This window comes from Protopterus annectens, chromosome 9.part0, assembly GCF_019279795.1.
Source record: "Protopterus annectens isolate FY-2018-M chromosome 9.part0, PAN1.0, whole genome shotgun sequence".
Lineage (NCBI taxonomy): Eukaryota > Metazoa > Chordata > Ceratodontiformes > Protopteridae > Protopterus > Protopterus annectens.
The window spans coordinates 1,348,326,170-1,348,342,741 of record NC_056743.1 but is presented as its reverse complement, the minus strand read 5'-3'; the positions used below and the strand labels follow the sequence as shown (position 1 = coordinate 1,348,342,741).

The 16,572-nt window shown below is 39.3% G+C and overlaps 1 protein-coding gene across 4 annotated transcripts in view; it reads right to left on the bottom strand.

Annotated features, from left to right (window-relative positions):
* The window catches only part of TACC1 (transforming acidic coiled-coil containing protein 1), a 981,198-nt gene that overhangs the window by 181,656 nt on the left and 782,970 nt on the right, over positions 1–16,572 (bottom strand). For all 4 annotated transcript variants that reach the window (XM_044084331.1, XM_044084330.1, XM_044084328.1 and 1 more), the window contains one exon: positions 10,208–10,328. In XM_044084331.1, the coding sequence (XP_043940266.1) occupies positions 10,208–10,328 (121 nt within the window). The remainder of the gene's footprint in view (positions 1–10,207; positions 10,329–16,572) is intronic.

The following is a 16,572-nucleotide window of genomic DNA, read 5'->3' as shown; positions in this document are numbered from 1 at the left end:
TGGGGAAAAAGTCAAACAATAAAACAGGCAAAATGAGATGACAGGAAGAAACAATGTAAATTTTAAAAGGCAGTAGTAATTTGCATTTCATGCAATTTTATTTCCTTCTATTCTTTAGAAAGTATTCATTATGACAGTGCTATACTATATGCAGGCGGCATTCTTGCTGGACAAACTCATAACAAGCAATGCCAACTGCATTATCTGGGATGTAAGCTCACCGACAATGAGCTAGCACAGATGAAGATGATGAAGCTGTGAGTGGTGTCACCTTTCAAGCACAGCGAAGGGGTAGCCACAAACCACACATTTTGCACTTACAGCCACACATTGCTGCCCCCTACTTCATCTCACATTAAAAAATACACATTCTTTATCTCTCTCTCACTCAGTCTCTGCTACTCCCTAGAAATGAGGGAGTAATGCAGTATTTATAGCTAATGCCTCCTATAACAATACATGCCCATTAATTAAGCCTGCACATCTGGTACACTCTGTTGGAAGTATTAATTTTATGATTTATAGAAACTTTCTGGCCTGTAGGCAGTGCTCCTGAGAACTGCTCAGAAAACAAAATGTATGCTGAGGAAAGAGCATCTCTAGCATAGTTCAATGAGACACAACGCTACTCTGTGCATCATATGCTAACACTAAATAATATTTTCATTTAATAAAGAGAACAGAAATATGTCAACAAGAAGAGCAATTCAATGTTTAATACTAGCTTAAAGTGGCACACTGGTATATTAGGCTACAGCAATGTAACACATATAATGCAACCTGGTTTTGTGCATCTCTTACCGCTGCTTATTTTAAACTGTAGTTATTCAACATAAGACTTCCAAGAAAAAAAGAATAAATACTATACTTAGCTACTTCATTCCCTTACAATAAATGATCCAAGTTCCATGAATTCTACTGTGAGTCCGGGTCTGGCAGTGGCAGCCTAAAATAAAACTGAGCTGGAAACAAGCAGCTTCTTACCATCAGTCTGGCTCTTCATTTGATAGTAGAATAGAATGTAGTCTTCTACAGAAAAACAGAGTCCCAATATCTGTTCCATAATAAATTCCGCTACTGATTATGTCACTAGCTATAGCCGACATTTAATTATTTTTAATTACCTTGACTGCATTTATTTTGATTGATCTCTGAAGCTTCTTAAGAAATATATGAGCTATTTTCACCCAGTAAATAACATGCTCCACTGATTTACTTCCATAAAATGCTGCAAACAGCTTGGAAAAATGAGTATGTTACAAAGGTGATACAAATAATATAATTTCAAAATGGAGTTGTACCTATTCCCTCTATGATTACTGAAAAGCTGCTGTTGGGATATAGCATACAAATGTTTGAAAGCTTATGGCACAACTTTCACTACAGTAGGAGAAACATTTAACTTTGCATTATGAAGGCATTAATTCTTGGTTAAGGTACAGTCAGAAATGGTTTCAGTGTGCTGCGCATCCCGTGTTCCCTAAGCTATATTAAACTGTTTCTGCAGCTAAAGATCTTACAAAATTGTAAACAGCTGCATCATTGTTATTACACAATTCTAATTATGAAATGTACAGTCTCCTACAAAATGAGCGGGGTACATATTAAAATAGTGTCATACATTGGGGGAGGGGTTGGCATAATGGTTAAGGCCTTTACCTCACAGATACAAGGCACAGGGTTTGAGTCTGACCTCTCATGGTTGGCTAGGTTTGCAATAGTCTGCAGACTGATAGCTTAACATTTGCCTATGAATCTATAAAGGTCACACTGTAGGGCAACAAGAAATGTGACAGATTGGCTGGTATGTAAAAAAAAAATATCAAAGACAAAAGAACAATATAATGAAGAAAACAAGAAGATAGTCATGGACTAAAAAACAGAATAAGTATGAAGTAAACATGTCCTGTAGCATGTGGGAAAACATGCAGCACTCAAAGCGAGAACTAGAGAATATGCAGCAAACTGGGGTACATCAGGGTCTACACAGAATAAGATCCACATTAGCAACTCGCATGTAAAAAGTCACTGCTCTGGAAATGTCTGGCTAGGAAATTATACAAAATGGGTGGGCTGTAACCATGGCTCTTGCCAATGAAGATTTTGTATTACAAAGTCCTTCAGAAACAGTTCCAGTAACAAGCATTGAAAAAATCAGACGGAACATTAAAAACCTCTAATTACTCCAGTCCATTTTGAAGTCACCCTAAGTGTAATGGACATCAGCTGGGTATAACAGCTCTGAGTTTCTTATGCTTAGACAAATACTCTGCTTGTGCTGTGCTGATGAGGTCAGAACAAGGCCGAAATATCCATATCCACAGCTAGTGGGCCTTGGTGGCCTGAAATTGTCCATTGAAATGAGAAATAGGTCATGGGTATTCAGAATCGCCATATAGCTGAAACACCTGATGTCCATAAGGGTAATTTGCATATATCCCATCTGCCCGATACAAGAGGTTTGAGAGGTCACTCAGTGAAAGTTCTAGCTTGGCTGGTGTTTTCATTCAGTTGTTACTGATTGTTTTAATGTTTTAGGCAGTTGCGATATTATTCTTCTATTTGATCTTATCAAATGATACCAAAGATTTGGGTGTACACTATTTGATGTTGAGCTACCAGTACTTTAGAAGGACAATATTTCCCCCAATGAAGATTGGACAAAGGCAAGACACCCTGAGCAACTATCTTAGAAAGAATGTAATATGGCTTGCAACATTTGTATTACAGACTAACAACTAAGACATCTGCAACCAATCACAATGGCAGGAATAAGCACAAATTCCTTGAAGTCCAGAGCTCGTGGTACAGATTCAGTTTGCTGAAAGAAGGCAATGAAGTCCTATACAAAGAAGGGGGGGCAAGAATCATACCAGCACACCTGGACAAGTCACCACTGCTGAAGACAGGTCATTGTTAAAACTGGGCAACAGTAGCTGGTTATGTTAGACAAAGCACCTTTTTCTTAAGGTTCTATATGGAATATGTTTCAATCAAAAAGGCGGTGCAGTACAAATTAAAATTATTTGCCTGTATAAGGGTGGCCAACTGTCTGTCTAGCTATGACCAAACATAAATACTTAAAGTCAACTTATATGCTTTACCAGGAATCAGTGAGTGTGCAATATCAGCGATGCTTCATCTTTTTTCTATACTATTGCAAAATAACTTACAGTTTGGAACAAATGCATACATTGCCCCTATCTATATCCTTAATGCCACTCCATGTAACATTACTTTATAAACTTAAAAGAATTCCATTAACTTTTGTTTTTTTATGAGGAAACACAATGTCATATGCCTTTTTAGATTGTCTTTATTGCCAGATGTGGGAATGATACAGATTGCTGGCATGCACATAATTTAAAGTAAAGAAATGCAAATAACGTATAACCCCCGCCACCCTGGGGGTAATTCCCACAACCTTTGGTTGCACATTGTGGAACTCTTGAGTACATCATTTAACCACAGAAAGCTCTAGGATTATTACCGATGGCAGGTATCTGCACACTGTCTTCCTTATTTGGTTAAAATGGCATAGAGGAAAAAAAAAAAAGAGTAAAATATCACAAAATAATATTCACCAAATGAGAAAAAAACACTAGCAAAAAGGTTTTGATTCAGACTTAAGATTCAAATACCAAAGTCTGGAGACATAGAGATGTGAAATGAAACTTGAGTGTCTGATAGCAGCTGCTCTTACCTGAGGGAGGTAGGGAGGCAGGCAGGAAGGGAGCAAGTGGGATGCTAACTCTAAAGAGTTGCTTCTGAGAAGAATGCATATATTTCCGTGATCTACAAGATAAAACATGGGAGGATCCCATGTGCAGTGTTCTTCCACATGGAAGTAAATTTATGTCAAGCAGTGTTAGCACTGCTTTGCTGTTGCTGGGTAATAAGGTAGATGAAGGTAGTCAAGGCAACAAACAGCCTGAAGCAAATGCTAGGCAAACTGAAGCAACGCTTGATTCTAAATATGTCAATATAGACTATAATCAAACAGGTAAACAGAAGGAACTAAAAGAGAAAATGTGAAAAGAAGAAAGGCAGGTTGCAGCACAGCTGAGGGACAGTAGTAGGACAGGACTGGCATAACGGTTATCTTTACCTCACATATGCAAGTTACAATGCTGGCTTCTAATTACAGGCTAAGATTGTGGACTGATAGCCTAACATTTACCTGTGAACCTCTAAGCTATGACTACTGCAGCGTGCCTATGGAGTAGAGGTTGGGGTACAGCAAGCACAAGGACTGGACTGCTAGAATCTGAGGTAGTTCAGGGGAAGGGGGTAACTGGGCCACTGAGAGCCTGGGTCAGCCGGTTGCAGACAAACATGTGGAGCAGATGCAGTACGAGGATAGAGAATGAAAAGGGTGATTAGGCAAGCCAGAAAGGTTGGAACAGAGGGAAGAAAGTAAGAAAAGCAAGAAGAGTTGGGTAGAACTAAAACGCTGCATCTCCGTAATATATATGGTGAGGTAGGGAGGGGGTAAGCAGAACAAACCCTAAAATAAAAAAATGTGCCAGCTGTAGGGGGGAGAATCTGCTATGTATATGACAGAGGGGACTAAAGGGGATAAAGAGAATGAGTGGATGGTAGTATTTAATGACAGAAGAAAGAATGGGGGGGGGGCAGAAATTGGTGTGGACTTCAAGAGATTAGAGAATATGAACACTTTTGGAAAAAAGAGAGCGATTCAAAAGTGCTACAGACAGAAGAAACAGCTGAGAAGTAAGTAGAAGATTTAGCACAGGTAGCTTAAGAAATACTGCAACAAGAATGGTGCATGACAAGTTCTAGTAAACAAAGGAATGTCAAGTGTGCATGCAGGTCAGAATGGAATGGACAAGAGTCCATGAGAACTGTCCCACAACCGAGATCAGACAGGAGAAGCCAGAAAATAAGAAAGCTTCTCATGGATGCCAGCAAGTGGAAGCGTGATGTCCCATCTCCCAAAAATAGCAAAAGTATAGTATTTCCATCCCTCTGCATCTCCAAGATAAGAAAACACAACCCCTGGAGTAAGAAGACACTTCCTCATCTCCAGAGTTCTGTGACATTTCTTAGGACTGCCTATTCTTTGATTAAAACAGGAGTTAATTAAACATAACAAAGTTACCTTGTTTTGTAGGAAGACAGTGCAATGAATTCTATACAAACCAGTGCAGATATGTAAGCACATGTGAGAACCAATGACTTGGCAGAAGAAACAAAAGAAGAGTCTGAGGGAAGATCGTGGAAGTGGCCAGGACCCACAAACAAATGAAGTATGCATTGGGTTTTCAGAGGTGCTACCAGTACCAAATGCTAACACCATTAAGAAAGGATATGATCCAGGACAACAATGATGCTTCAGAAAGTGGACCGATTTGAGTAGAGATAAGGATTACTAAGTGGTGTTTGGCAAAGAGAGTCTCTGTGCATTAATGGATTCTACCTCTTAAGTAGGGCAGCCTAGCTGAAAACTGGAATGCAAAGGTCTATCAGGAAGATTATCCCATTAAAATGGGGTTAAATGGTGGAGGGAGCATGCTGCTAAGAGGAGAAAACATTCAAAATGGGTAGGATATTGAAATCATCCAGGAAAGCAGAAGGTACAACAGGTAGGAAGAAATGTACAAAGGACTATGATACAGGACAAAAGTCAGAAGTTTAAAATGGAAACTGAGTGAAAAAGGGCAGAAAGGGGTAGAAGATGGTCATGATGGGTAATGCCAAGAGTTTTATCCAGGAAGGGGAGAACTATATTAAGTCCTAGGGAACGGGGAAAGCAGACACACTAAGGTGTAACAAAAACCTGGGCATATTATGATAGAGAATTGGTGCAAAAGGTGAATATTTTGTGAGCTGTAGTAATGTCAACAAATGTATTTCTAAAATGTGAGGGATCTAAAATTGTTCTTTTAGTAAAGTGGAACCATTTAGTTTTTTTTAAGCACTCTATAAACTTTACTACCAAACAATATTTACAATTCAACACAACAGTAGGACTGTCAACAACAATCAGCTTAGTTACACAGGTCATTTCACGACAGCTTATTACTGCATTACAGAATTACCAATTAAGTACTCATGCCAACTTTCTAATGACTTGTTGCCTTCTAATTTTTTGGTTGAGCCTGCCCATCTTCCCAATACATTATTCCTTATACTTTTGAGGTTATGTACCTGCAACTCTGTCCCACCTGACCCATGTTCCTATTTATTCTTATGCAATTTCAACTGTTACTTATTCCCAATTCTTCCATGTTTAAATTGCCTTACACTTTCTTTGACTAACTGTACTGGGTGATGGGGGTAAGGGCTTTCTATGTCTTAGTAATGGGTTTTTTAGCTGTGGTCATTAAGAACATCAATATGGTCTTGGTGCAATTTAGATGCACCTCACTGCTTCCTACCAAACATATTGTATTAGGACTGGAAGTTATGCTAACAGCTAAGGAATACCGAACCAGAGCTTCTGCTGTTCTTCTGTTTGAGATTGTTTGGAAAACCTGTAACTGGCAAATAAATCAAGATTCCTGAGCTTTCTTCATTCTGAATGGACTCAACAAACAAGCACTAATGCTATTTAACAAGTTCTGTTATAAACAGAGAACCTGGCCTTCTTTCCCAGGGACTGTACACTAAATCTCTGACATTTTACTTGTGTGTCATTTTTCAGTCATATGATATTTTTAGTTATATAGTGGTAACGGGGCAATGATTTTCTGTAGAACATGTCAGGATCAAGATGTTTAGGTGCACTGAGAACTATTCTGTCATCATGCATCTGTTTACAATATTTGTTTTAGTTCTTTGTGCAATTACTTTACTGGTTTGTATATTTTAATTGATTTTTTTTTACCTTATTTTTTTCTCTTAAATGTTTCATTCATTCATATAAAAGGTCTTATGTGGTGTCTTATTAATCAATGTATAAAGGGTAACCTGAAAGCACTGGTGTAACTATTGGCAAAAGCTACTCTGACTTAATATAGTAACTCATTTGGGTTAGTGTTCAATAACTGACTTTAACGCTTGAATGGTATATGCCTGGTTATTGTTGGCACAGGAAGTGGGTAAAATAAAAATGAAGTGAACCAACCACCCACAGCGAATAAAAACAGATTTATTAAGGCAAATAAAAACTGGTAAGCACTTTCATGCAGTAAAAGCATACTCTTGGTCTGATGAAATGTACTCCTGTTAGTCCTGTCTACACTATTCATGTCTTTAGTTTCACTGTATGTCTGTGTATATTCCTATCCCACTTTCGCTAGCATCTTCATATTGTTATCCAGCTTCACCAAACTTATACATACTCTCACAGGAGTGTAGACATGACCAAGGGGATGGGAGTGTAGACGTGACCAAGGGGATGAGAGTGTAGACGTGACCAAGGGGATGAGAGTGTAGACGTGACCAAGGGGATGAGAGTGCAGACGTGACCAAGGGGATGAGAGTGCAGACGTGACCAAGGGGATGAGAGTGTAGACGTGACCAAGGGGATGAGAGTGTAGACGTGACCAAGGGGATGGGAGTGTAGACGTGACCAAGGGGATGTGAGAGTACAGACAGGACCAAGGGGATGTGAGAGTACAGACAGGACCAAGGGGATGTGAGAGTACAGACAGGACCAAGGGGATGTGAGAGTGTAGGCAGGACCAAGGGGATGTGAGAGTGTAGGCAGGACCAAGGGAATGTGAGAGTGTAGGCAGGACCAAGGGGATGTGAGAGTGTAGGCAGGACCAAGGGGATGTGAGAGTGTAGGCAGGACCAAGGGGATGTGAGAGTGTAGGCAGGACCAAGGGGATGGGAGTGCGGGCAGGACTAAGGGGATGGGAGTGCAGGCAGGACTAAGGGGATGGGAGTGCAGGCAGGACTAAGGGGATGGGAGTGTAGACAGGACCAAGGGGAGTGTAGACAGAAGTAGTATGAACCTATAGAGTATGCTAGAAAGGTAGCAAGAAATGGAAATACAAATTCAGAGAAAAGTCTAGCAGGAGGAGTAAAAACTGAGAAGAAAATATTCCACAGTTACATGGAGGGAAGATGGTATGTCAATAAAGAACCACAGAGATTGGTCAAGGACAGGACGGAGAATGATGACATGGAAGGGGCACAACAGAACTCTTCAGTTCTGTAGCAAAGTTGTGGTGATGCCACTCCACAATAGAAGAGCTGGAACTTAAAAGGGAATGACAGCCAAAAGCCTGGCCTTGTCTACAGGGAAAGTCATAAATAATAATTTTTGGATGCCAGGAGAACAAAAATCTGTAAGTACAAACACATTTCTGGAAAACAGGCTATGTCAAGTCCAGCCTGGTTTACTTTTATTACTAGATCGTGCTGGAATTGTATGAAAGAAATCAGACAGATCTTGTACACGTTGACATCAGTAAAACATTTGACTTGGTCCTTCTCAGCTGACTTAAAGGCTAATTGAAAGGTCTCTGAATAGTACAGAAGTTGACTAAATAGAAAGGTGACTGTGTGGCAGAAAGTGGGACCAGTCATAGAGAGCTGACTGATGTCAAACCAAAGTGACAGAGTAGGAGAGAAGATGACTAAAAGCAAAAAGGAATTGTTTTAGAGACCATTTCAAAGGGTAGAGAAAATGGTTACCAGAGTTCCAAAAGGATCATTCTGAAGACCAGTGCTCTTTGACATCTTTATATCACAGCATCACAAGGAGAGTTCAGAACAGGATCAATCTATTTGAAGACGGCACAAAGACAGAAGTGATGGTGTTGAATGGGGGAGCATACCTTCAAAGAAGCCTGAGAAGATGGACAAAGTAGGCTGAGAAATGTCATGTAAAGTGTAAAGCAAAGAAGTCTAAACTATTTCCACCTGGGCTCTAAGTAGTCCCAAAACTGGCCACCAAATGGGAGGAGTGACTTTAAAAATCTCAGAGCAGGAGAAAGTTACTGATGTGGTAGCAACAATAGGAATGTATCACCAGGTACAAACATAGTACCATAATCCAAACCAGTAAGATGTTGGATGTATTCTCAGATGAAATTATTCTACTTCTTTAAAGATCCTTGGTCAGATCCCAGTGCACAAAGACATCAAGTTATTCAAAATAGTATAAAGAAATGTTATTAGGGTAATATAGAGACCAGAGGTCATGGGTTACCGAGGGGTGGGGCTAAAACTATTCCAACTTGAGAATAAGCATGAAGAGCAGACATAATACGGATATACAAGATACGGAGGGTACAGTGAAGGCTGCATGTATTCAAAGTTAAGGGTCAGCATTCAAAGTAGACAAAGTATTTTTTAGAGATGTACACAAATGTAAAAGGTTACCTGAGTGGGTAGTGGACTGCAAGGCACAGAGTCCTTTGAGAAGGTCTGCAGTGAGCAATTTGCTAAAATAAGTGGCATAGGACAGACAACTAAAATAGACCATCTACACAAACAGGGCAGACTAGACAGACAAATTGTATATTTCTGCTGCCAAAGCTATGCATGGTTAACCCTAATTTGTCACCCTGGGCTTAAAATGATAGCTACATCCCTCTTGCCCCCAAAGTTTATGAGACAGGGGAAAAATAAGTGCACAGGGGCATGAGTGTTGACTGCAGCAGAACAATTTACTGGACAAAATGATTAATATTGCAAAACCAGTGTGTAAGAGTGACATAAAATGATGTTAGAGTGCATACACGTCACCCCCATTCAGCAACAAACTTCTAATGTAAAAGCTTCTTGGAAGAATATGTTGATGTTCTGTGCTTAATTTGCTCAAGCAAGCAAGCTATGTCCTCAGTGCAGTGCAATGGTTAAGGCACTGACCTGCTAAGCTGTGTCCAAATTCATCAGTTCCCAATGGTGCACTATAAAGCTTTGAGCAATGCACTTAATTTCCTTGTGAATTCACAAAACCCTTGAAAATGGAACCTGTGGTCTAATTATACCTACCTGACTACAATAATAAATCCATAAAGCAGTCAAGTCAGTACTGAAAGGGACACAGTCTGGATACCTTCAAACACTACATTCCCCCTACTGCCCACCCAAATACCGACTAGCACCTGCTAGATCTATGAGAAAGACAGCAGACATCTTTATACAGGCATTAAGTTGCCCTTTGACTTAAGTATTGGATAGATGATCTAGTCTCAGTTTTGCTCATGGTAACATTGTTGATTATTTGCAGACATTGGTAGAACATGGGAAGATTCAAAGAACTCCAATTCTTTATTGGGCTCACCTTTCACCTCAGGCACAGCTGACTTCTGAGTTGATGTGTTAGAAGCTAGCTTTTCTTCATCAGTGGCATGTCCATCCCGCTGTGTTATATCAGTCTTGGAGGTCGTCACAATTTCTTCATCCTGGTAGAATAAAAACAGAATGGTTGTGACAGAGATGAGTATTCTTAGCAGATATGACATTCGGGTACAAGAAGATTATGTAAGCTATACATAAAACTACTTTCCAAGCAGACTTTCCAGGTGTGGTTCAGAGTACAGCTGGTACACTGGTTAGCATTGCTGTCTCACCTATGTATTCAGTTCAGTTTGTCTGAACTGTAAATGTAGCTGGTGAAGGGAGTTGGCAGAGCAGTTGAAGGTGGAGTCATCTGCACTCTGGATCAGTGTTGCACCAAGGTTTTTGCATGCCTGTCATCAAAAAATATACTTAAAAAGAATTTGACAAATTATAAACTCCTGTGGAACACTAGTGTTGGTAGGTAAAACGATGGAGAATGTTTGCAACAATCTGACTGTATGATAGTAGTTGGAAAGATAGTTTTTAAACCAAGCTAAGGTATTACTGTTAAGGTCCATGTTAGCCAGTCTTTGTAGAAGGAAGGGATAAGATACTGTATTCAAAGTCCTTAGAAAGACCCATGAACACAGCTGCAGTGAAGATACCTTTGTTTACTGTGACTGATATTATTTAGGCAGCAGTTTAAGTACTATATCCTGCCTGAAAGCCATATCGAGTGGGTGACAAGTATTTTGGTGAGAAGGCATAAAACAGCTACTGGCCCATAACTGGAGAAATATTTCCAATTGCCTCATTTGTGAACAGGTAATGTATACAATTTCTTCCAAAACTTTGGAACACAGCATTAACAGATGATCTTTTTTACAATTATAGCAACAAGATATGCTACAGCTTGTTGGCAATTTGAGAATGTAGGGTATGAGAGAAGTAGGTTTTAGTTTTTGCAGTAGCTTTTCATTTGTGATTTATTACTTAACTGTAGGTGAAATGCTCCATTTGTATGGTTTGTACTGCTTTCAGGGTTACCTCTATAGAACTATTTTTACATAATGTTTGTTAAAGGTGGCAGCAGTAAGCAAGCCCGTTTCATCATTAACTTTGACAGGTGTGGCTTTCTTTCCAGGCCTTAACAGCTTATTAATACATACCCAACTCAGTTTATAGCTGTTGTCAGGATTGTCTAGTGGTGAAAGTAGGACTGATGGTTGTTCTAATCATGTTTTTAACTTGATTCCTTAAAGTATTACAGGCTTACCTGGTTTCTACAGTTGGGCATAGTTCCCATTGCTTCCAAGCCTTGTTCCTGTTTGCCATCAGTTGTTTGATCTCGACTGACATTCGGGGGGTAGTTGTAGATTCTGCTTTATTTCTCAGACAAGAGGCAACAGAGTTTAATGCAAATATATATGGAGGAAGTAGATGACATCATCATCTAATGAAATGAGTCTTAGGGGATGCCTGTTGCATCGTTTAAAGTAAGGTAATAAAAATATCCTTACTGAAGTGAGTCTTTTAGCAGACCCAGTTGTAAATTATGTTTTAGCAACTTTTTGCAGTCCTCATATGAATAAGTTGGGGTAATGATTACAGAGAGTCAGACGGAGTGCCACACAACAGGATATTTGCAAGTTTGGTAGTTAGTATCTAACCAAGTATGCTTTGTATATCGGTAGTTTTAATGGATTCTGGTAGTGTCTCATATTATTTATGTAAGGAGTTAACATTTGGTAATTCTGCTAGATGTATTTTAGGAACTGTGCCATGAGGTGGGCAATCCATATTTATACCATCGAGGATAACTAGTGTTTTGCAAGACAGTACATCCTGTAAGCTATTAGAGCATGTCTACAGAGAGTGTTGTTTTTGGTAGAGATGAAAGGATTTTCATAACTTTTTATATTTTGTCCTGGATACAGTACCTACATTTCCATAGGATATTTGCTACGAAAATGCAATGGAATACAAAGAACTGAGAAACAACTTCTTTTAAAAGCTGCATCTTCTCTAGGCCTGACGGATTATCTATCTATTAGCAGCACTTTAAACATGTGACCATCCAAGTTATGAACAAAATTGTTGTTTGCGTGATTTTTAATATGGGTATTTTAAAAGATTTATTTTATATATTTGATGTTACAATTTTGCAAGGTTTTATATTTTTAGTCATGAGATTCTATCAGCTGATTTTAATATAATAGGCTTGTTTGGTTATATAAATGATTATTAGATTAGTGCATGTGGTTCTGAAGACTTCTGAATAATTGTTTTGGATGAAAGCTCTTAACTATATCAGACTATTAAGTAGTCAGACTTTCTTTCTGGTGCATTTTTTGTTTTGTGTTTTTTTTTTTTTTTGGTTGTAGTTTGTGTATACTGGACTGGGTTGACTACATTTTTCTTTGGTTATATGGTCAGATGGTGCTGATGGAAGTAGTTATATGTGGTTTGCTTAAACTTAGGAAGGTTAATGGTTGCTTGGATGAGGTCTACACATATTTGGTTTTGAAGAGCTGGACATTAACTATAAGAGTAAGTACACATGGAGCAGAGTGGACTGTAACAGGGCAGGTGCTGGAACCAATCAGTGTGTGTGTGTGTGTGTGTGTGTGTGTGTGTGTGTGTGTGTGTGTGTGTGTGTGTGTGTGTGCACAGAAACACTGCTCTGCTCAAAACCTGAATTTCTGTGATTCACAAGCAGGTAAGTTGATCCAAAAAAGGGAGGTGGGTTTAAACAAAGGAGCAATGGTTCAGAACAGCTTTGCTGTGCTCTAGTTAAGATACTAGGTGATGTATAACAATAACTATTCGCATTCGTGTAGGACAATGAGGATGTACAGAGAGCTACTGGCTGTGTTACTGTATGGTGAAAAGTTAGCAGGGACTTGCATGGCCTTGTTTAATGCAACACCACCATTCAACAATGTTGAAATAGTCACAACAGTAGTACTGCTGTTGAAAATAAGGAACAAACTAAGGGCCTTTTGCGAACAAAGAACACCCCATGGCAATCATCAGAGTACAGGACAAATAAAGCAGTGCAGTTAACTTTTAAAAGACTACCTACAAGTATGCGCTGCTATATTGGGTGGCATTTCATCTTCTGCCTCTGTTAGCACAAATCATCCAAACAAGCTGTATCCTGTTTTTTGGTTCATTACAGGGTTGTTATAAGATAGAGAGGGAGCTGGAAAACAAAGAAGAAAGAAAACTACCTAGAACATGTCAGATGGCAGGAGCTTTGTCCTCTGAAATGTTATTCATGACTTAAGAAAAAATAAATCATTCAACCTTATTTATTCAATAGCCATATTGGTCACCTACTGCCATGACTTACCAAGTCTAAGTCCAGACACTGACTTCAGTGCAGCCTGATTTCTTACGGCTGCATTTCCAAAACATACAACCTTTGGTCAACAAGTCACTATTCTCAAAATCTTGTTCTCTCCCCTCATAATGAGCCCCTCATTTTGCTTGAGTTACTGTCCCAGGCCATTGTTCTTCCTACATGCTACCTTTTCTCCACTCAGTTGTTGTACCCTAACCTACTCAGTGACCTTGCTGGTTGTCTCCTCTTGTACTGCTTCTGATAAACTTTGCATCTCTTTTAAACTCGTCCTACAAAATCCCTACCAACTGTTGACACAAGGACACTGTTACATAGACATGATGTAATACCTCACAAGGACACTGTTACATAGACATGATGTAATACCTCACAAGGACACTGTTACATAGACATGATGTAATACCTCACAAGGACACTGTTACATAGACATGATGTAATACCTCACAAGGACACTGTTACATAGACATGATGTAATACCTCACAAGGACACTGTTACATAGACATGATGTAATACCTCACAAGGACACTGTTACATAGACATGATGTAATACCTCACAAGGACACTGTTACATAGACATGATGTAATACCTCACAAGGACACTGTTACATAGACATGATGTAATACCTCACAAGGACACTGTTACATAGACATGATGTAATACCTCACAAGGACACTGTTACATAGACATGATGTAATACCTCACAAGGACACTGTTACATAGACATGATGTAATACCTCACAAGGACACTGTTGCACAAACTTGATGTAATACCTCACAAGGACAATGGAACACAGACATGATGTAACACCTCTTATTGAGCCAGTAAAAAGTTACAAAATTACTTCAGCTTTCAGTCTAGCAGGAGACCTTCATTAGGAGTTAAATTATTGATATTAGATACAAAGTTTAAATACCCACTTGTTCCTAGAAGGAAATTACATTTCTTTCCAACTGGCTTAAAAAGAAACTTGAAAAATGACCGTGTGGAAAAAAATGTGCTGCTGGGATGTTTAGTACAACAAATACACCTCAGAGACAAACACTGTATTATAAGTGTGTTTGTAAGTACGAGAGAGACTGTGTGAGCCTGAAACTTTATGTTCTCTTATCAGTGTAGATAACAGCTGGAGAGATTGCTGTTCGCTCTTTGAACAGTCTCCTCTTGCTAACTAAAGGCCGCTTCTCCTACACATCTTCTGTCTGTCTCCACCTGCTATTGTCACTTTCTCCTCTATTCTATATTCTCCATAGTGGGCACTGCTGTCCTGTCCTCTGCCCCACTATTCTCATCCAATAGCCTCATCTGACATTCCTTATAACAAGAGTTCACCAACTCCAGCACCTCCCCTCCTTCTAGGCAATGACTACCTAATACACCCCACCCTCCCTACGTAAGCGGCCTTTCCTACCTAACTCCCTATTTTGCTTCTCTTGACAATATCTGCTCCCCCAGACTCCCCTGCTCCTCCTCGGACCGAGTGTTCCTTCCTTTCCTTTTTTTCACCCTCTGATGTTGTCTCCTCTATGGCCACATCTGGTTCTGCCTTCTCTTTTTTACCACGCTAACCAGCTATTTCTACCTTGTTTTCCTTTTGCCATTTTCCTGGCTGCCTCTACAACCTTCTCCCTTCCCATTCTTACTTCCAGCCTGTTCCCCTGATACTCACGCTTTCTAGTCACTGCCCTCTTGCCTGCTGGCCCAATTGCTCATTTTTTTCACACTACCTTGGTCTCTGTCCTTCTCTATCTATTGTCTTCAGACATTTTCCAGTCTGACAGTCCCCTGGCCTCTTGTAGCCCCCCCTTACCATTATTCTCCATCAGCCCTTTCTCATGTAGCCAAACCATTCCCATCTCTAGTGCTCATATCAACCTTGAAGGACCTTAAAAAAATAAATACATAAAAAAGCTGCCCTTTAAGCTCCACTTCAGAAGTTAAAAGCTTGAAAAAATGTAAAATTTATACTAACTGAAACTGGACTAACTGTGAAATATACACATGCATTTGTGCATGTGTGTGTATATATATAGATATATATGGGTCTACTACGGTTGATTGAAAACTCACTTGATTGAAAATGAAATTACTAGGACCACTTCACTGAAAACTCACTTGACTGAAACTCATTTCATTGAAAGTTATAAATTGCCTTTTCCCCACTGTAGTGCAATCCTGGAGATAGTATACAAAGTAAGGGGGGTGTGGGGGACACAGCCCCTCACATTGGGGGGTGTGAGGGGGTGAAGACCCCACATATCATGGTTATATATTCTCTTTTGGAAACACATATTCATTGCACTTGTAAGTATCACTGTGTATAGTTTAAAATGTTTATAATATGTGGGGGGCTATGCCTCCCACCCCCTTACTTTATATACTAACTCCAGGATCGCACTACAGTGGGGAAAAGGCCATTTATAACTTTCAGTGAAATGAGTTTTCAGTGAAGTGAGCTTTCAGTGAAGTAGTCTTACTAATTTCATTTTCAATCAAGTGAGTTTTCAATATATGCACGTGTCTGTGCCTGTATACACGTATATACACCAACACAGAAACACATACACATATGTAATGCTATTCTATTCTTATTTAACCCACATGCCACTGATCTTAATCTGTAGAACAAGAGTGCCAGTGACAAGTATTCTTCAGATTTCATACAAACATATTAATCTGACATTTATATGATGTTTCAATTACAAATGCTCATCATACATTCCTTACCTACTTTGTAAAAATGGTGACACAATATCTGCATAGCTTGTATCCATTTGTAAAGTCTACTCATTTTTACTTCTGTCTTAAAAAGGGGTGTAATATTGTTATTGGATACACACAGAGTCAATATTTTTCACTGTCATTTGGTAGTTGCTGAAAAAGTATCACTGCACTTCTGTCCACCTCCCTTCTCAAATAAGCAAGCAAACTAACAAAACAGATACATAAATCATAATTACCAGTCGATCCCTTGTAAAGGCGAACATTAGGCTGCTGGT